The sequence below is a fragment of the Hyposmocoma kahamanoa genome, unplaced genomic scaffold, assembly GCF_003589595.1.
Source record: "Hyposmocoma kahamanoa isolate Upper Pololo Valley unplaced genomic scaffold, ASM358959v1 63, whole genome shotgun sequence".
NCBI classification, from domain to species: domain Eukaryota; kingdom Metazoa; phylum Arthropoda; class Insecta; order Lepidoptera; family Cosmopterigidae; genus Hyposmocoma; species Hyposmocoma kahamanoa.
Window position 1 is genome coordinate 6,678,059 of NW_020653851.1, and position 22,435 is coordinate 6,700,493.

At 35.6% G+C, this 22,435-nt stretch overlaps 1 protein-coding gene across 9 annotated transcripts in view; it reads right to left on the reverse strand.

Annotated features, from left to right (window-relative positions):
• Positions 1-11,896: 11,896 nt before the first annotated feature.
• The window catches only part of LOC113230561, a 194,637-nt gene continuing 184,098 nt past the window's right edge, over positions 11,897-22,435 (reverse strand). For 6 of the 9 annotated variants that reach the window (XM_026464576.1, XM_026464574.1, XM_026464572.1 and 3 more), the window contains exons 4-10: positions 17,701-17,862; positions 16,700-17,422; positions 16,171-16,407; positions 15,816-16,047; positions 15,166-15,401; positions 14,595-15,091; positions 11,898-14,096 (exon numbers count right to left, since the gene is read on the reverse strand). In XM_026464576.1, the coding sequence (XP_026320361.1) occupies positions 13,869-14,096; positions 14,595-15,091; positions 15,166-15,401; positions 15,816-16,047; positions 16,171-16,407; positions 16,700-17,422; positions 17,701-17,862 (2,315 nt within the window). In that variant the 3' untranslated portion in view covers positions 11,898-13,868. Of the gene's footprint in view, positions 14,097-14,594; positions 15,092-15,165; positions 15,402-15,815; positions 16,048-16,170; positions 16,408-16,699; positions 17,423-17,700; positions 17,863-22,435 lie in introns of all 9 variants that reach the window. The other 3 variants (XM_026464578.1, XM_026464579.1, XM_026464580.1) reach the window with 2 other exon arrangements.

The following is a 22,435-nucleotide window of genomic DNA, read 5'->3' on the forward strand; positions in this document are numbered from 1 at the left end:
GCGCGGTATCCCCAACTCTGCCTTCCAACGAATGACTCATAGCAAGGTCAATTCCGAGAAATGAATCACCAGCACTCAGTTCCACAACGGAGTAAGTAGCGCGCATTCCCTCACAACTCGCTACATATTTCGTTGTTCCACTTTGTAAATAAACACGATTATTGGTAGCTAAATGCGTATACGTTGTTCAAATAAGCATCTACATAGATATTGTATTTTTAACACCAGTCGCTAACTAATCCAAACATTGATTATGTGGATTATTACTGCATACACGAGGTGCACATCGTCAAAATCAGTTTTAATATTTTTAATAATTTAGGTACTTCCTCATTTTTCCTTTCACTTTGTTTTTTTGAACCTTCGGTTCGGATTATTGCTCATATTACATATTGCTCGTTAATTCCCACTTTTTGTGAATACCATTAATACGTAGCGTACATTAGTGAAATTGCATTTAGTTTAAGTACTTATTTCGTGAAAAGGTGTAGTCATAGATGACCTATTGAAAGACTAAAGTTATCTGCTCTACCACCTAAATCTTTGAAGCACTGATCTGAGTGACTCAGATATTATGTTCTAAATTATAAGAAAGCAAGACATACATTCTGAAATATATCTGAATGCAGCCTAAGTATGTATTATTTTATGCTTCGGGCTGTGATTCACTTACAACCGAAGTTGTTTTATAAGCACATATTGTAATAAAAAAAAAATACAATCATACAACTATTGCCACTACTACCTACTATTGCTAATACAACTATTGCTATTACTAACTACTCCTAGAAAACTCCTATATACATAAGTGTGTGTATGTTATGTGTTAGCAAATCCACCTGCCCACAGCTCTTGTTATTGGTTGCTTCACATTATACCATTTTAGTAGCAGTAGAGCACCAGTGAAAGAGTTCGTCCATTGAGGTACTGTCACGTTACCTATTTCTGCCGCCAAGCGGTAACGTGTGCATTACTGCGTTCCGGATTTGAACGGTAAGGGAGCTGGTGAAATTACGGGCACATTATTGGACTTGTTAACATATTGTATGTCTCAGGGTGACGGGTGTGTGGCAGTGGCATTGCCCCTCAGATCTTTGGGATGTAAAACACTGAATGGCATTGCAACTGTTATGGACAGGCGTGTCGCTTACCACCAGGTGCATGATTGGTCGTCGCGTCACTTGGCATAAAAAAATCATTGTTTCTACGTGCATTGATAATTCTTTTTAAAACAACTGAATATGTATGTGCTTCGTAATTTGGTGGTATTATTATGTAATAATAATCCCACCACATTACGTCAAAATTACGAAATTTATGAATTAAGTATTACGTAAAATCAATAAACAAGTAATAAACTTAAGATCCAGTTGCACTTATTCGTAGGTTTTGTGAGACCGCACAGCCGATGACTCACAAGCAAGTACTTGAGCACTATACCTGCAAATTGCGCGCAAATGATACCTACTTATCTAGTATGAGCCTTGCAGTATAAGGGATTCACCACATTTACTTGAGCCGGTCAGAAAAACCTTTATATCGGTGTAATAAGAGTGAAAAGATCGTCTTACGCTTTAGCTCGGATCGCCGACGCGAAACGCACAACTTACTTTTACTACTCATTACGTAAACAAAAAGATTTTTCTGACCGGCTTAATGCGAGTCGATAAGTGTGGTGACTCCTTAACAGGTGTACTCCATAATATTTATCTTACATAAACCTTGAAAAGCATCTATGTAAGTTTGCGTTGACGAGAATCTAGTTTGTTCAAATGTTTACACTGCTTCAATTTATGTATATGTTTACCCCTTCTCCAAAAACGTCTCAAAGGAATTGAGTTTCTTCATAAAACGACATTTAACTCTTTGTCCATTTAAATGACGCTAAAGCTGAGATTTATAAAATGAACTTTGACTTCGACTCAAACATGGCGAGCTTATTATAAGCAAGTTTTTCGTATTTACAAAACGAACTTAAATTAAACTTTGAGTTTACTGTATACTGTATACTGTTGTGTTTGATTTCTTTCTGAAACTTAGGCAAAGTTCTTTATTTAAATACGAAAACATTGCTTAACTCGCCATTTTTGCTTAGTCGAAGATAGAGGTTTTATAAGTTTCATGTTCCATGTCTACCGCTACCGCTGTCTTCTGCATGTCTGTTACGCGAATCCGGCGGTCAAAAAATAAATAATGTGGCTGACAATCACACAATAACCTGGTTTTAAACAAGGGATTTGCCGTTACCATGAGCACTAGATTAATGAAATTAACCCAACTTCCTGAACACTAAGGTTATAACCTATTTAAACTTTTTTTCCTTAATTAAACCTACAGGAAAATGAATCCAGAACAATCTCATTTAGGTCTTCTCTTCATTTAATATAATATGACAAATCAATTATAAATATAAGAAGCACCAATCTATATTTAACACACAGGAACTAAAGTATTTTACATAACGTTCCCGTAACAGAGTATGTACGGTCATTAATAAAGATATTTTTTTTAATGTGTAAATATCGTATTTGGTCTCTTTGTTTTTCTACTGCCCTGGATATATTACATAATGATAATGACTAATGTAAGCAGGCGGAGGTGGACAATAAAAACCATATTTCTTGAACTAATCCAGGTACGATCGCTCCTTGCTCTAATCATCCAATTTCAGAAATTGACATTCCTTTCCCATTCCCAGCTAAGACGGTTCCATCTTCCAGCTGACTTTATTAGTCAATAATAATATAATGACAGTGTATATAATTGATTTTATTGTATATATTATGTATGTGGTATCGTATGTGCAGCTCGTGGACGAGTTACAATGAAACGACGTCCAATGCCCTCGTGTCCAATACAACAACGATTTTTAGGATGCTGTTGGGACCGCCACGCTCCTGCAGTGCATCAGGTACGTTGGCGGAAGCACGTACTGACAACTTCAGTCCGACAAAATGCAAGAGAACAGCCTTCCTGATACGTCGCGTGCGTGACAGTTCCACCGCCTCATGCGGTTGGTTTGAGAGTACCTTGCCCGTGATCTATTCAAGCACTGGAACATCACACAAGAATACACTTGAATTTCAGAGGCATGGTGTATAATTTAATGTAATTTTTTGTGACAACCTCTTTGCTAATATAGCCTATAAGTTTTCTCTACAATGTCTGAAATAAAGTTGTTAAATTTGAATATTATAATTAATTGTTTGATATTATACCCTTTACCATTTTTATTAAATTTTCTCTCAGGTAGGTATAGGCAATGTCTGAAATAAAATCGTTAAATTTGAATATTATTATTAATTGTTTGATATTATAGCTTTTACTATTATTATTACATTTTCTCTCCTGATCTTTGTTTGTTTAGTACATTTTAACAATATTAGGGGAAAAACATGAAATTGCCGTTCAAAGGTTTCTGAAATGAAAGTCTATAACATCTTAAGGCGTCAGAATAAATATTTGGTGATATTGAAAACAAACCTGGTAAGTGCTGAACTTATGTATTTTTAATACGATTTACGACGTGGCACTAGTACAGTCCTATGACTGGAAACATTGTTAATAAACCTGCATGAAGGGATTGCAACTAAGAAAGGTTTTTGGTTTGACCAATGTCGCATTGGCAATATTAGGTAATTTGGCAAATGAGCGCCGTGGACAGCCAGAGCTTAAAGTGAATAATGACAAGTTGCGAGCTATTGTCGAAGCCGTTTATCTCAAAGTACTACAACTCGCCGTGAAAGAGGAATTAGCAGCATGGTTTTATGTAACGATACAGACGCAAATGTGCCAAATTTTAACGCTTGCTGTGTTTTAATATAATGTATCAATATAGAGATGGGTGAGTTTTTTGACCATGTCACTAATAATACTAACTCACTAATAATTACTAATGATTGTCTCTAGGGCTCAACTATCTTAGGCTCTACTATATTGGGCTTGCCCAAACAGTGTCCACGAAAGAAACTTACCCTCCGAAAATTGTGGGTGTCTGTTTAGTTAACCAGTCGAGGAGCAATCTACCAGCATCATTAGATGTAGTATGACCATAACAGATGATATAGTGAAGAAATACAGACGATGATGGCTAGACTCACCGAGTAACGTCTCCACCTCACAGAATGTCTCATTTGATCTCTAACGAGAACTGATGACAGATTCGAACCGTGGACCTCGAAATTGAGAAGCAACCGTTCCCCCACCAGGTTATTACCGCTCTTTTAATACTGATAGTCTATATCAGAGGTTCCACAGTTTATAATAAGAATAAAATCCCGTAAAACAATCGAAAATTAGTTCTGGACGCTTGTGGAATCTGTGTCTCCATTATTTTATCGTAAGGTAAGCTTCCACCGTGATGGCAGACGTGTGTTCATAGTGTTGGTGCATATTTCGACTAAATGTTTTTTTTACTAAAATTTTGTTTTTGTATTTCTATTTTTGTTCGATTTCTTCTATATAGAGCGACAATTTCATAACTCAACTCCTATTATTTCCTTTTAATCAAAAATTCCTCAGCTGTAGCATAAAAAATATACATATTTGCAAAAAAAAAAATCGTTGGCTTAGACGCTATCTGCGAGGAGCGTAAAATTAATAAGAAAATGTAATTATATAATAACACGGGATATATCAATGTAGTAAATAGAATTCTAGTTAGTAGAGTACCTAATTAATCATAGAGTCTATTGTACAGTCACAATAGGTTTCAGATTCGCCGAAGCATAAATAATTATGCTAACGCAACTGTAAAATTGCCAGCATATTATGCAATATTAATTATGCCAAAATAAAGTCGTAACTCATCAGCTTGGAACAGAAATCTATTGAATGCAATGAATTGCCTCAGTAATCATTTAGAAAGGAAAGTGAGCGCAATAGTTCTACTGGACAAACCAGTTGCGATGTCTTCCAGTTTGTTTACCTCACGATGTTTGTTTATTTTGTTTTCGCCGGAACCTCCCGAGAACTTTGTTTTTAATAAAATAATGGTATTTCCAAACCTGTAACTGTATCGATAAGTAGATTTTTTGCTTGATGCTCGTACATAAAAAAACGTTTAGTTTCGAGTTTTATTGGCACTACATTAAATTTAAAAAAAAATGTAACCGAAGTTGTTTTTTGAAAAAAAAAAGGTAACCGATGACAACATTGACTTACAAATAAATGGACGACGGGTCTAATACAAAAACCACGAAAAAAATGTCCCAAGTCAACCTATTCGAAATTTAAATTGTAATGTCATCGCAGTATCGCGCTGTCAGTCGAACAAATGAAGACTAAAGCGGAGTTTAGCGCTCTGTATACGATTTTAGCGCCTTACAAGTGCGGACACTTTTTAGCGCGGACCCGACGTCCATATAATTGTAAGTCAATGGATGACAAGTTCAAAAATATATTTTGGCCAGTACCTAAGCATCTGCAAATGCATTAGCAATCTCTTTGGGTTGTTATGCAAAATATTGTAACGTGCATATAATTGTAAGTCAATGAACGTGCAGAACATTAATGTGAATTTATACATAGGGCGAACTATAAGTTTCCGGAACTGGCCACTTACCTAAACAATATTTAAAAAGTAATTTCAACATTTGAAAATGGAACTTTTTGGCTGTAGAATACAGTTTGTTTCATCTGACTGTCACTTGTTTTTACATTGTGGCTAAAGAAGTAGTAAAAAATAAATTGGTTGTCTACATCACCATGGATTTAACTCGTGATAATTTCGTAATATGATTTTCTAAGACTTAACAGCTCAGCGGAGCTTCGCTCGGTTTCAAACTGCTTTTGGCGATGAAGTACCATGCAAGACGACTATTTATAGCTGGTTTGCAGAATTCAAACGCAGTCGTGTGAATCTCAGTGACGAATTTTGTGATGGTCGCCCATCCACTGCTGTGAACGACAAAAACATCGATGCTATGCGCCGTAAGATCAAAACAGATAGGCATGTGACATACCATGAGATTCAGGTATCTTTAGGTATAGGCATGAGTCAAATACGATCAATACTACACAAAGATTGGGTGTGAAAAAGCTGTGCCTTCGGTGGATCCCACACAATTTTGACTGAGGCACAAAAAACGGATCGCGTCACTTGGTGCAATGCCATGCTTACCAGATTCAACGAAGGGGCGTCAAATTTGGTGTGGGACATAATAATAAGTGACGAAACATGAATTTATAGTTACAATCCCAAAACAAAGCAGCAATCGAGCGTATGGGTCTTTCGAGATGAGCCGAAACCAACCAAAGTGGCGCGCGTGTTTAGTGCCACTAAGCGGATGATTGCTTCTTTTTTTAATAAAACTGGACACGTGGCTACTGTTGCTTTGGAGAATCATTGTATTGTGAATAGTGATTGGTACACGACAATTTGTTTGCCGGAAGTTATTGACAAACTCCCTAAAAATAACCGTAAACACCGTATCATCTTGCACCACGATAAAGCCAGTTCTCACACGGCCAGACAGACAAATAAATTTTTGAAGGTGAACAACGTTGACCTTATGAGCCATCCCGTGTACAGTCCCGACCTAGCACCTTGTGACTTTTATATTTTTTATTTTCAAAACTTAAGAACCAGTTACGCGGTCAACGATTTTCATCACCTGAAAGAACTGTCGAAGAGTATGAAAAATATGTTTCAGAGATTTTCACGGAGGAGTGGCATAAGTGTTTTCAAAATTGGTTCATTCGTATGCATTAACGCTAACGGAAAATATTTTGAGAAACAATAAATTCATTTCTGACCATTTATAGTATTTTTTTTATTCATTCCGGAAACTTATAGTGCGCCCCACTTATGAACTCATTCTCCATTGCAACTAAAGTTAGGTATTATTACCACCGTCAAGGTCAACCAAGACCGCACAGCAATGACTCACTGCAGTGAATGACTGTCTCTGGGTCCCAATATAGATTTTTTACTTAGATAATAAAAAGTATGTGTCATCAAAGGTCAATCGAAACAGTCCGGGTAAATCGGTGAGTCACTGCTTTCTACGGGTCAGTGACACATGACCTTCTTGTTTTAATCTGGATATTTTGGTACCCATATTGGTAGTTTCATAATCAATCAATTAGACGCTCCACTGCTGGGCACGGGTTTCGTGTAAGAAGACAGTTTTAGGCCGCCACTGTTACGGTATGGAAGTTTCATAACGATATTTCGTTTAGTGTTAACAAGAGGTATTTGCTAAACGTTCACAAATATACGTAACTTAGAAATTAAAGTCGTAAGTATATAGCGCCACAGATTCGAACCATGGAACTCTAAATTGAGAAGCAACCGTTCCCCCACCAGGTTATCAGAGCTCTTTTAATATTGATAGTCTATATTAGAGGTTCCCAAAAGGTTCAAAACCTGGTAGACCACGTGGCAATTTCTTTCTATTTTGCGTAGATCCCCCGCCTTACTAATATTATTTTTTAACAAATTTATCAACTTCAAATGTATTTTTAACATAGTGCTAGTGAGAAACTTCCTTAAAAACATTGATGTTAAATTTTGAATAACTTTTTGTTGTAATATGTTTAAGTACTAAGTCAATTTATATGACTATTAAAAGAAAATATTATGTATTTATATAGGTACTAATCTGTGTAATGTGGATTATTCCAATTATGGAAAGCCAAAATTTTGTTCACGATCCGCCTAAATGGTTTCCACTCTCGTGGACCCCTTAATGTCATCCACTCTCAAATTTTTACCTTGACATGGACCCCTTGTAGGTTATAGTCGACCCCTAGAGATCGGTATAGACCCCTTAGGGAATCATTTGTCTATATCAACTCATTTGATGCGAAATGATTCGTTGCTGGACACGATATTCTTTTAAGACGATGGTAGGTACAGACTCTCCTAAACTACCCGTAGAGTCATTTGAACATTTCATATCATGTCTTCTGGTTTTGGTCTAGTACAGTGCCGGGGCGTAACTAGACGAGACTAAACGTAAACTTACATGTTTATAGTTACCTCAAAAGTACTTTACTGCTTACGACTGCATATTTCGCGTAAGGGCTACGCTATCGTGTCCGTATCGTTATAAATTTCACTCTTGTTACGGCATTAGAACATTTATTTGTGTTTAATTAGTTATTTATTATATTATTGACGTCCTTCATGGTTGCACGTCAGTTCTCATGGTGTCGTCATCTCCGAGGTCTCGGGTAAGATCCCCGGCCGGGTAATATAAAAATTAACTTTTGTTATTGTCTCGGGTCTGGGTGTTTGTTGTACCATAGTTGTTTCCAATTTCCATAACACAAGTTGTAGCGGACTGTATCAATGGGGTTCGGTTTCAATGGGTGCTATCGAGGAGCGAGCAAGACCTAAGATAGTGTATTTACAGTTTATTTAAACGACAGTATACAGCTACTACGAAAAACAGAAACAATAGTGACAATAAAAGAAAAAAGCGCTAAAAACAAGTACATTTAAATTTAGAATTTCAATAACGCACACGCACACTATCAACATAGCCCCGCATTAGGGAAACCGTATCGCGGGTGCCATGGACACACTCATAGACAACCACAAACTACACCCAAACTCACGAGAGAAATAAATGTAGGCCATACAAATATTTCTCCCGGCCCGGGAATAGAATTTGGGACCTCTGTGTGGCAGTCCGGCATGGTAACCATTCGGCGACGGAGGCAGTTAATATAAAACTGTTAAAAAGACTACATAAAATATAAACAAAAGAGATTTGTAGCGACGGCTGTGATTAGCTACACCAGCACTTTAGGAAATAAAGCTACTTTTTCGGATCTAAATCGCATATATTTATTTTTTGAAACAAACTAACGCTTCGGTTCCATTGCAGGTCCCGTGGTCACGACTGATAAGTGCTTTAGTTACTTACTTTGGGATCAGAGCAACGTATGTGATGTTGTCTAATATTTAGTGTTAAATTTTTTACTTTCCATTTCAAGGAAACTTCCATTACCTTACTATAAATTTCACTCCAGATACGGCACATGAAAATTATCTTTTGTTAATTAGTTATTTATTGTTAAGTTAATTTTTTACTTTCCACTTCCATGAAACCTCCATTCGGCCTTAAATTCCACTGTAGCTACGGCGTATAATTTCCTTATGTTGTCCCTCTTTTTTATTTTCTACTGTGAAGACAAGTGATAAGAGAACTCACAATGTAATCAGCGATTGCAATACTTAAAGACTTTGTGCTGAAGATCTAGCACAACACGCATTAATTCACGTGTTACACTGATACATTTTCCTTTAATCTTTCTCGCTTGTAATATTTATTTTAATGAAGGCCAGTCAAGGCAGGCGGGTGGCCACGTTGGCGTATGACTCACAGCTTTCCACCGGTCGATGACACGCCGCCTCTCTCCCTGACTCCCTGTCCCATGGGCGTACTGTATTGCTTGTTAAATTAAAACATTGCAATATTAAAATAGCCCATATTACAAAAAGTTGACAAACGTTCAAGGACTTCAATAGAAATGTCTTTTCGAAACCTAAAACAAATATGAATTGGAAATGAAACTATTTTTCCGGATTTAAATCGCGTATATTTGTTCGTTAAAGGGCCCGAAACGTCGCTTAGTTTGAAAAAACAAATATACGCGATTTAAATCCGGAAAAATAATTTTATTTCCTATGTGTAGCAATCGCGAAAACCTAAGAACTCGACAAATATGAATTATTATTGATTATTTTAGTTTTTTTTCTTTTCTAAATAAAGACAGAATCAAAAAAATTTACGATGATTGTATATACTTATTGTTAAATAAGTAGTCTATATTGATTGTTTTAAGTTATTTTCTTTCATATATTGTTATTCACAAATTCTGTGTTAACTCGACTTGCACGTATTTCTAGAAAGTTCAACCCAACTCTCTTCTTGGACAATACATGTCATCGGAAGTTTAGCGTAAAACATAACACTAATACACAATATTATACAGGTTGTCAGTCAAAAGAGCAATATTACAATTACTTATACACTCATTTAAAAAAAAACGGCAAATAAGCAAATAAGCTATTCCACTGTCACCTGCAGTTAATTTGATTATTTAAGTAACTTGTATCCTCAGAATCTTGTGAATGAACATACGGAAAGTGGTTTCTGAAAATTTTTTCCACGAGCTGGGCTGCGTATATTCCATACGCTAATGTGTACTGTACACCTCTCACTTCCTCAAGGTTCTTCTTGAGGAAGCGATCATCCTGTGGTTCGGTGCATGGTTTTCTTGTCGGAACCAGTCTCTTGATTTCGTCGCCAAGTCCTCTGAACTGTCAAACGATTCACATTGAGCCTCTGGGACACATAACATTGAGAACAATTTTCTTCTAGTAGCGCTATAATTTTGCTATTGTCTTGTCAACCATTTTAGGAACCTCTTGGTAATGGTACACTAATTTAAAATCATCAATTAAACGAGATAACTCATTAAAAATTATGTAAAAGTGATGTAGAGTTCTTATTATTGAAAACTTTTAACAATTCCCGCGGTTTTTATTTTTATGCAGTGAAGAGTAATTTTCTTGTAGACGGGTCATGACGGGTGTTATATCTTAAATTTGAATTTGGAACAAACGTGTCTATTTTTTATTATTTTTATTTATTTATTAAGGCTTTGGCAAAGCCATCAGCCCAAACATGAAGTTTAAATATGTTTCTGTAAATATGGCCGCCACAAAGAGGATAGGCAATTTGAGGCGGCGTGCTTGGATTGACTCGGGATTCCTTAAAACGGGCCGATACGGGTATTTTAGTTCGAGATTCGTATAATTTCGCGTTTTAATCTTCGATTAAGGCACACTAGCACTATCCTATTCCACTTTGAACTATATTTCACAAAATAATTGAAAGTCAAAATAAAAACGACACTTTTCCCTCCAATAGGTCCAAAGCGAATCTCAAACGTGTCTATTAATGGAAAAAGTCAAAAGTGCACCTTGTCTTTTTTTTGCGAACGAGTTTAAATCTTAGATTTTTTTCCATCCTCTAAGGTTTATATTCACGAACAGCATAAATCTAATATATGAAAGTAAGTATATGAATAACAAAATTTTGTGAGTTTTCTAAAAATTTAAAACAATGGTAGTTTTTATTAATACGTACCGTTGTATCAATACGTTATTACATTCTAGAGTTTCTAATGCGAGTTTAGTCCTAGCGCTTGGTTTTTGACCCCATCAGCCATGAATGAAATATATATACAAAAAATATAACTGTGTTTTCACAAAAATACATTTGCAGTCCGCAATAAACATATTCGTGTAACATTGCATTTAATAATTTATTTCTTCAGTTGAATCTGTGTTTTGTAAGCAGATTATGAGTCATTTTAAATGTAGATCATAGAGCGTGAACAGGTTAGATGCGGTATCTAATCACAATGGCTATAGTAGGTAATGATTTTGGTTGTTGTAGACTGTTTTTAAAATATATTTTATAGTAATGACGAGTAGGGCTTATAATTGGTATTGGACATGCTGGTATCTTCACGTAAAGCTAGGGGTAATTATGAATTTTTATTAAAAAAAAACCAACCTGAAAAGTTAGTGGAACTACATCTATTTGCCAAGTTTTAAAGTGAGTGAAATCCAATAAACCGGATTCATTTCCCGTTTGCCACCCTTAGAGGTGGAATATTCTCTTTAAATTTGAATGGGACAACTAATGACGTACCCCCTTTCCAATAAAAACTAATGAGAAAAGTTGTGAACGAGGTTCACAAATTTACGAGTAATGAAGAAACATACAAAAAAGAACTGTCAAATTGAGAACATCCTCCTATTTTGAATTGGTAAAAAATCTAACAAGATTTTTGTCAAAACTCAATACCAATAAAAATGAAACAATGATTATAACATGGCATATACCTATTTTAATTGTAGTATAAAAATCGGTTGCTTATAAAAACAGTGACAATAAGTAACTAAACTAGAGTAAGCAGTTTATTTTCTTTAAAAAAAATTTACATTTTCTACCTTATTCGGATAAAACTTAATAGTAAGCCGAAAGTATAACTATGTATATCTATACAAGTAACTATTTTATTTTCGTAATGACATCATAAGTTTAAAAAGTTACATTTATTATTATGACATTACTTTGGACCTTTAATAAAAGCACCTTCGAAACTTTTACGCAACTTAAAATAAAATTAAAGAAATTTACCATAAAATATGTCTAAAATCAAACTAAACCAACGGTAATGGTTTAAAAGCAAGGATAACAAAGTGACGCATTCTGAAATCCATTATATTTTTTCACACAAGTGATCGCTTAAACATCCACTCACGGAAAAGCTTTTTAAACTTATGATTTTTCCTTTATTTATGACTTAATAGGTATCATACCTATCAGAAAACAATCAAAATGAGTTCAAGAATTTTGGAAAAAAATAGCAACAAAAACATACATAGGTACCCATTTAGGATATATACATTAAACTTTATGGTTAGACGTAATAAATATACAACCTTTAGGCAAACGTCGATACGTGAGCGAAAATAATAAAAAGTAAAATCATCTTTCATCTGTATCGGGGATAAAAAGAAACTGCACAAATTTCATTGAATAAATTTACAATATTTAGATTAAAAAACAACATAAGTTAGGTAGTCACAAGGCGTTGAAGGTAGGTGTTTAGTTTTTCTTTTTATAATATAAACGTAGAAATAACAAGATTTATTTCCGTTGCTTGATCCTATAATCATTGAACACGTATCGGTACCTGTTGTTACTTTACTTTTTAATTGTTGCCGTAGTTTGTTTTTTTTGTTCTAAAGTAACCAAATTTCCGTTACTATAGAATGATAAGCATTTAGTTCTTATTTGTTGAGTTATTGTTTCAAGTATAAGTAAATGCCCACAAGAACTATTGAACACAGCGCCATCTAGTGTCAAGTAACGGAACTCCAAAAGCAAAATTCATATTGTTGTTTATATTATGTAGATTATGATCTAGTATGATCGTGTCCGACATTACTATCTTACTAATTTCGAAAAGTTTTCTAATTTCGAAAAATTCTAATTTCGTTTGATAATGATATCAAATCGTGACGATGGCTGTGGTAACAAAGCAGCTAGGTACCATTTCCACTAGTTTGTTTCTTTCATGTTTATTTTTCACCCCGTATTATCTAGAATAACAGTTATCTAGGGACGGAGTAACTTAATATAAATTACTATAAATAGATCGATACTAATCTATATTTACAAAATGTTCTATAATTAAACTTATTTAAACTACATGGATTATTTTGTACGAGTATTTTCGATTTAATGAGTTTAACATCACCATACTAGGAAATTATAAGCAAAAAAATGTCAAGAATAACTTTTATATTATAAATCGCCAGGCTAAATAATGGTTTTATTTATGCTTTAAATAAGTTTGTTTTTGAGTTACTAATAAGTAATTCACGACTAAAAGTAACTTACCAAAACGAAAAACTAGTTAGTTTTCATAAAATTATTATGCAATTAATTCACACGTATGAGATTAACGTTAACGAACCATACCTATTCAGTTGTCGAAAACCTCAATTCTTATAAATTCATGCATTGCTTTATCACAGCGGCAGCGTTTACATTACTAGTAACCCATAACAATGGCAATTTTACATGAGAATGTACCTGAAAACGGAACTATATCCGTATTATGCCTATTCATAAAATATCAAAAACTGTAATGGAGCACTGCCAAGCCAAGCAATGGTTTCGACACTGATTTTAAAAATATGAGTAACTGTGCAGTTCAAAAATCTTGAAATTAGTATCATGTATTCGAGTAGGTACAATATGAGTATAAAAATGATAACTTAAACTACTGGATACATCTCAAGAAGCCCTAAAATTGAGTCCATGTGATCATGTGTAGCAGTTGTCTTCATCAGCGTGGTCGGAACAGTCGATGGTGCCATCGCAAAGCTGCGCCAGATTAATGCAGCGGCCGTCAACGCATCGCAGCTCTCCGCTTGGACATGGTGACGAATGACTTCGCCCGCCTGAAGTAGAAATCGCAGGGAAATCATCGTACGCCATACGGAACGGCTCTGTGCTTATTTCAGCTGCCCTTTTAGCTTCCTCTGCCGCTTTCTGAAACGAATATTGATCAAGTGTTTAGTAAGAAAGCATAGACTTCGTGTTATTTAGTAGTCTACTTCGTTATTATTCGTAGTCTCTTTAAACACGGTTCTGGCAGAATACCAGCGTCGTGGGAAACCGCGGCATTTATGCTGAGCCAGTGCCTTTTCACTGCCATAACTTCGAAAACTATTTACTTTAATTAGTTAGATGTTACTAACGTAACTACACAGTTATACATCCTTTTGTTATAAAAAATTGTTATTTTAAGTGGTTCATTATAATAATAATTATGGTGTTAATTTTAGTGGATCCTATGTAAAGAAGTAGTCATGGAAGTGAATAAAGTTTTTATCTATCTATTTATTTATTACTCAATTTTTTAAATGTTAGTTTTATTATCGGTTCACAAAACTGGATACAAATTCTTAAATAAAATAACATATAACAGTGTTTGTTTTATAGCGGTTCTGTCCCAACAGACGAATGAAGTATGAAAATAAAACATACCCTCAACAAAGCAGCACCATCTATGATCCTTTCATACTTATTACTTTTATCGAGTTTAGTGGTTTTTGGCGGTGGAATACCGTCGTCATCGATTATTTCAGTTTGTGCTTTAGGTTTTTGTGTTGAGTGTGTTTTCTTTGGTGCAGGATCCGAATAACCTGAGGGATACGGAGCACCACCCATTAATGACGCTTTTTCACGTTCCCTATACTGTTTCCTTTGCTCTTTGTTGTCTTTGGTGAATTCTTCAAAAAGACCCAAATCTTCTATATTAATATTGTCGTCACTGTAGATCTTGTCGTCGAGCTTAGCATCAGGTCTTTTTTTATGTGACTTCGCGACTTGTTCTTCGCTTTCATTGTTATCATCGCGAATGGGAGGCTCACGATGCTTTGGTCGGTAAGGTGTAAGGCGAGAAGGTGATGGACGACGAGTGAAATTTCTTCTAAAACCGTTGTTGCTATCGCTCGTAATGAGTAATTCTTTGCTGTCATCACCTGATAATGTTTGATTACATTAGATAAACAAAAACACATAACTGACTAACTAAACAATGATTTAAAATACATACCTCTGAATTGACTCCTAGTGCGTGCCGTTGGCAAGTGATTAGGGCGACGCACTGAGGGTGCAGGTGCTGAGCCTACAGCCTCCTCGCCTTCGTGTTCTTCAGAAGCGGCCGCCGTCGGATTTCTCTGAGAATTCGTCTGTTTACACAAAATGCTGTCCTCATCATCGCCATCCGGGCAGTCGTTATAGCCGTCACATATCCATTCTTTTTTAACACACGCACCAGATGTAGGGCATCTGGAAATAATAAGGTATAATAAGGTAGAATAGAATTTTGTTTATTGTAATATAATTTTGTTTATTGCAACCATGGTATAAATATAATAAATTCAGTCTTTACAAATAAATAATAGTATCGTAACTTACGAGACTACGTACTTTTTCGAACTACAGGAATAAACAGCGTTTTACGAAAAAATAAGAAATTTTCATATGAAATTGATCAAAAAAACATATACACTCATCAAAACTATCTAGAACTGAAGGTATTTTTGTTTAATATTTGATTACTTTACTAAAATTAAACAAAAATAACCATATAAATTTGTTAAACTATTTAATTTTGGTGTTTAGTACTTTGCAAAAACGTGCTTCATCCCTAAACACTTGATGTGTGTAGTAGGTAGGTCCGTCGAGAATTACGAAACTTACTTATATTGTCCTTTCTCACAGGTGATGCAAGGCTCTTCGTCATCTCCAGTGGAGCAGTCGCGATTGCCATCGCACATCCAGTCGCGGGGCACGCAGGTCCCGTCCCTGCACTGGAGCTCGCGTCTGCCGCATGGGCTCCGAGCGCTGATGCAGTTGATGCTCGGATACTGATTGCATTTGAAGGCATTCACTAACTCACGAGGAATGAACTCATCGCAGTAGTCCATGACAGCTGAAAAGTGTTGTAAAGGTCTTGGTAAAAAAACAATGATAATATTCAAAGATAGATACGGTTAATACATTTTTAATAGGTTTGCCTATAAGGCAAAAAGAAACAGCCACACATAATACATACCCTTGCAAAGGCTAAAGCAAGGCATCTTGGGCGGAAACGGTGGTGGGTTGCACTCGGGTTCCAGCAAAGAACATAGGAACTGTCTGGCGCGGATACTGCAATTAGTGGCAAGCAGATACTCCATCTGCGGTAACATTTTAGCAATAGGCTTTCCGTCCAGAGTAGGCGCCGGTCCAGCCAGGTCATATGGCAGCACGCCACGACACATCGCTTGTCGTGGGGAGTGGCATTGTGGAACTGCAATTGTATGAGTAAGATTTTCACTATGTAATCAATCAATCACGACGAATAAAAAGTTGACAGCGACAAAGATAGCATTTACAATACCAACAGCCAACTTCCAAATGAAAAGAAAATATACGACACATTTACACAGTTACAAGGTGCAAGCTACGTACTTAAGTTTTGTTAGTAGTTTCAAGTCCATGTACTGTTTTTCATTAGTCATAGGCACTCCACATACATACTCCACACCGCAGATAATTATCACATGCGCCCTTGTCTTATATAAACTGAACATGTTGCTTACCATCGGCATTTGTATTTATGGGGTACTTTTTAGTCGTAGTGTCGTCCCCATCACGCCACGTTGGCAACGTTGGTGATACTCTTGTGTTGTACAGTGAGCTCTGCGTGGTAGATTTCATCTTTTCCGCATCCTCAATGCCGATACCAAAAAATTTTGAATGACCTGAAGTGAAGTTAAATTCGACATTTTTTGCCGGGGAGTTATTATAAGGCAGAATATCAGCCGTATAGTCGGATTCCGGATCTTCGTCAGCTGGATATCTTGGTTCTTCAGGAGTATGTCGCCTTGGCGGTTGAGATGCGTAATAAATTGGAATCTCATCTTCTCTATTGTCGACCGAGTAGTCGCTAGTTGTTTCTGTAATTGTTATTGTCTCTGTACTAGGGCTTGTTGTACTTGCGTTGGTACTTCTGATTGTACTTGTTGATACTCGTTTGAAGTAAACTGATAATGGCTTTTCAGGTTTTAGAGTTATGTGCGGCTTCACTGTGGAATCGTGTGCTGGCACAATGATTTTCTCAAGCAATTTTGGAGATCGCAATTTGTTTGTATCCGCATTCTCATTTCCGTACTGGACTTCAGGTGTTATTCGTGTGGGGAAAACGGGTACAACAGGAATCTTTTTCATTGGTTTCCTGTCCGTTATACTTTCAATTATTGAAATCAATTGCATATTTTTCCCAGTCTCAGCGTCATTGAAATCTATCTCAGGTGTTTTTGCTCCTATAATAGTAGATGGAATAACAAAACAACAAGTTAGTTATTAGAAAATTATATACTTAGTTAGTAAACTCCAATAGCTGATTGCAATATTCCTGTGCATTGCACAAACAATAAGTCGTGAATAACTAAACTTGTACTTGTTAAGTTCTTTGTCATATAAATGAACTTATTCTGTAGAGAACATACCTAGAGCTAACTACGTAACAACCACATAAACACCGAGCAAATCCCGTAACATGTACTAATGTAAATTGATGACATTATTCTGTTTACGTTACCAGGTTTCTTTGTCGGTTGCGTGGTAGATAACACATTTGTGGACGTCGTCTGCAAGCCGACACTTCGATCTGAGGTATCTTGTAGTTTTTCTTTAGGTGGCACATTAGGGTTGGTGTTCCAAAATGTGCTATTCACTAGTTCTAGTTCCGTATTCATGTGGTCTGTAATCAAAATGAACTGTTGTTAGAGAACGTCTGACTTCTAAATACAATGTACGTACAGAGTATCAAGGAATAGTTTTTGCTTATATTTTTTTGCAGGCGTCGGAATCAAATGTGTAAAAAATCTGATAATAATGTAAGCGCAAGGCGTTCACTTGATGTTATAAAAAATTCGCAGAAAATTATCTACATAGTAATTACAACAAGCAAGAACTAGAAAATGCACGTCTTCATACAAAACGTATTTCGATAGAATTAACTACCTATTTTATTATTTTATGAGCGATGAACCAATTTAAAAAGTAATAAATGTATACATATTAAGTTCTTGTATATAAGACCATTGGTTCACCTAGAATACATAATATCTATGCCTGCTCTGCATAAAGTCTTAATATTACTTATTCAATTATTGTCATAAATTTAAAATGCCATCGTGCTTAAATTATTTCTAATAAAAAATTTAAAGGCCGCCGCCTTTCGACATTTAGTAAAGGAAATAATAAACTAGTAATGTCAACTAAGAAAAAGTCGTATGTTAATAGTTCCTAGTACTTGTACTGAATAAAATAAGTAGATACAGTCACGTGCATTAATATGAATACCATAGATATAGGAAAAAAGGGGAGATATGTAATGACGCTATGTAAGATCTGGTACCGATGTCGCCACTTTTTGGCTGTGTGCTATTCAAACTTTACACTCTATTATCTACTACCATAACTTAAAGTTTTTGATTGGGTAGGGCTTAAAACGTGAAAACGATGTAACACAATTTTAAAATTTAACAAAATTAAACTTGCAGTCACTTAAGTAAGAGTTACATTGCAATATTTCACTATTTTTTTCATCCTGGTGGTTTCATCAGGTGGCGTTTTAGTAAAAATGCTACTAATATACAATAGCTAACTATTGCACGTTAGATGGCGCTGAAACTCATTTATCGTTACACTAAGAACTCACGGAGCGGTTTTCACCCGCGTCTGCCGCGGGACCGCAGCATCTGTAGAGTGTAATAGTTAAATATGTAAAATTAGTAGCACATTTCACGGCGCGTTTTACGCCTGTAGTGGAGACGGTTGCTCGCGGTTGCCGCGGCGGGGTACTAGTTGAACCGCGTAGAACGCGATCACCTGCGCGCTTGACGGCCGTCGTCGCCCGCGCATTTTGGCGGTCGGTTCACGCGCAATGTGGTGCAGGCGCACGCGGTGTGAGTTCTCTATTAACCGCGCGATTTGCTATTAACTCCCACAAACTTCGCGGTCCGTTCTGCAATCGCAACGGTTTTGAGCCCGCAACCGAGGCGGCTACATGTCCACACAAACTTGCAGGGTCGTGAGTATTTAAATAAAACCACCGTCTAGCAGCACCGGCAGCATATTCCTACGGCGGGCGCGGATGGAAACCGCTCCGTGAATTGTTAACCTTATTAACCTTAAACTGACGCTACTCCACGAGGGATGTGGTTCTACCTAATCGATAGTTAGAAATCATGTGGCTGTTTTTAATATTAAATAAATATTCCATTTTTCATACTATACCTACACTAGTACTGGTGTATTATTAAATTTATATATTAATATAAATTATTATTATTTTCTTAATGGCGGCCACTAGACTTCGGCCAATGTCAGGTTTATAAGAATAATATAAAAAATATGGCGATCGTCGCCAGTGTCCGTTTTCCATTATAAGTTACCACGGGTTGGTGAAGTTGTCACTGTCAAGAGTAAACTCGAACCATCAACAAATTTAATAAATTAAATTATGTTTTTTTATGAAGGATTTATGTAATTTTCTATAATTGTTTCTTATTTACTTTGTATGCACATGTAAAATAAAGCCGATTTAATTTTATTTATTTTTTAAATGCATTTGCTATTGAAATTTAAGCAAAGTCAGATATCGTAATAAGAAAACCAATCTATCGATTTTCCTGCAGCTTCAATCCAACCTTCTGTTATTTCGAACTCATTGGAAAAACTTAAAAATTAAAAATACTCTACGTTTGATCTACAAGTATAATGGAATTTGAATATCCAAAACAAATATATATATATATATATATATATACACATACATTTTTCTTTAAGCAACAGCAACATTCAAATTGACCTGAAATTGAAACGGTTGTCCGAAATATAAGTTGTGTTAAAGTTACTCGAAATAAAATGTTTAGTAATAGTAATAATAATAAAAGAAAAGAAATTAATTTAACGTGAATGCTTTTCGCTTCGATATTTTAGGGACTTTAATTACAAAGATCACAGTAAGAAATTCAAACATTTCAGTAAAAATGTATTGTCGATAAACATCAGTCATCGTAAACATCACTATATTTGAGTCTAGAAATTTCTATGGAGACAAAAAGAAAACATTGAATAATAATAGAAATAGTAACTAAAAATGCAATAACCGGTGGAATTAACATGAGATAACTCTCACTGGTTTTAAAATTTTAGTTTTCACTCTAATTTTTACAAGGTGTATCGCTACAACTTGGCATTTTCACGTTTTACGAGAGATTTTGTATGTACAACGATCGCCATATCACTGTGACGATGTTTGTAGGCGTGTCACCTCGATATGATCATTTTGATCACAACGAGGCCACACGAACCACGCCCCCATACCAAATCTCCCCTTTTTTTCTATATCTATGATGAATACACGTATATATCGTCTGTATAAAGATAAAACCACATAAGTGACAATTTCCACAAAGTCTTTAATTTATATAGCTATGGTAAGAAAATCACTATATTTCTGCACGTAAAACTAAATAACAAAAAAATGCTATAAACTTCGACTCTGCAGAGAGTGGTGAATGATGGATGGTGAATTTCTTATAGCTGGTACATAGTTTGGAGATTTTTTTGTGGAAAATGTCACTTATGTGGTTTTACCTTTGAGCAACCGATATCTCAATGTAGAAAGTATTTCCGTAGTGGAACTTCTGGTCGATTTGTGGCTTTATTCCGAAATAACAAATACTACAACAGTTGTCTTTTTCGAAGACGCAGTAAAATGACAGTTCATTGCGCAAAAGTGTTGCCCGCTTACAAGCAGCTAGTGATTGCAGACGATAAATATTCTATCGACTATCAACAGAATATTGGTCACGCTTACGGAATAAATAGCCGAACGTGTTTCATTTGAATTATCCTCGACCCATTATTCATCCAATTACTGAGCACATGTTCATTTCAATTGTCAGTTTATGTAAGTTTAAACTATTTACAGTTCAAAGTAGTTAAAACTATGTTTATGAAAAATACAAATGCATATTTTAACATACTTTAAACTTTTTCATTGAAATTCAATATAGATAATCAAAGTCGGCTATTCTAGTTAAAATGAATATGAATTAAAATTGATCTCGATACTAGTAGGTCAACTGTCAAAGTAAGAATAAACAATGCAATAATGCAATTAGTAATTATTAGAACGTCGTAACATTCACAGTTCAGTCATTTTTGGCAAAATGTTATCTTCTTTCACAATCTATCGATAAAACTATCGACAACAACTACGTAACCATTTCAAATTTTATGAAAACTGGCAACCCTACAAATTACATTTTACTATGTCTTCAAAAAAGATGGACTATAATACTAAAGTAATTGCTTAATGTACGTATTACGAGAAAGCAAATTAACTACGTAATATAGCTCATATACATAGCGATATAGGGTCCAGGAAATATGGCTAGCAATTTCTTGTAAATAACATATTACGAATGATGTGATGCTCCAAATGCTAAAGCGATCTGACGTAACTTGGGAGGAAGCTGTGCGAGCTACCGCCGCTGTGGCGAACGGTCCAGTCAACAGAGACCCATTATTCGTGTTTTGAGGGTTAACTTGTTATAACCTTACTGTTAGTTAAACGATTGAAGGTTTTGAAGTAAAAGCGTGAAGTTTCAACGCTTCTTTGAAGTGAATTAATCGATTAAATTAACAAGCCACACAATCATAGGAGTTAGTTAATTACTTCATATGACAGTTCGAACAAAATAATTACTTTTAGTTTGAATATTCTGTAGTGTTTTTAATCCGAATCCAACGAAATTTAGTGTAGTCCGTTTCTAAAATAATCAACGACGTGAGAACTTCTAATAAATGTCCAGAATGTTTTACCGCTGAGACACCGAGTGCGACAAAGTGCGTTTCCAACTTTAAAGAAAAGCAACTGAAACCCTTATACCGGCCCTGTCATCGAAGAGGCGTCCGCGCAGTGAAAGCTAGGTTCAAGAAGTCACGAGCGCAGCGCGGGCGCACCTCGCCCTACAGGCTTGGTATCCGTCATTAATCCTTATCGGGTTGTATAATAACAATTTAATATGCATAAACGGATGCTCCTGTTTTTGATGCGCAATAAAGTCGTTTCAAGCTTTCGCATTATATCATCTGATTCAAAACTTGATTACCTGTCAAAAATGAATAAATATGTGGACAATATAATGATGCACAATATAGGTGTAAGAAGGCACTTACGTCAACAGGTGGACCGTTTCGTTGTGAATGAAAAAAACAGTACAAACATGGCCATTCTGTACGGTAAATAAAGATCA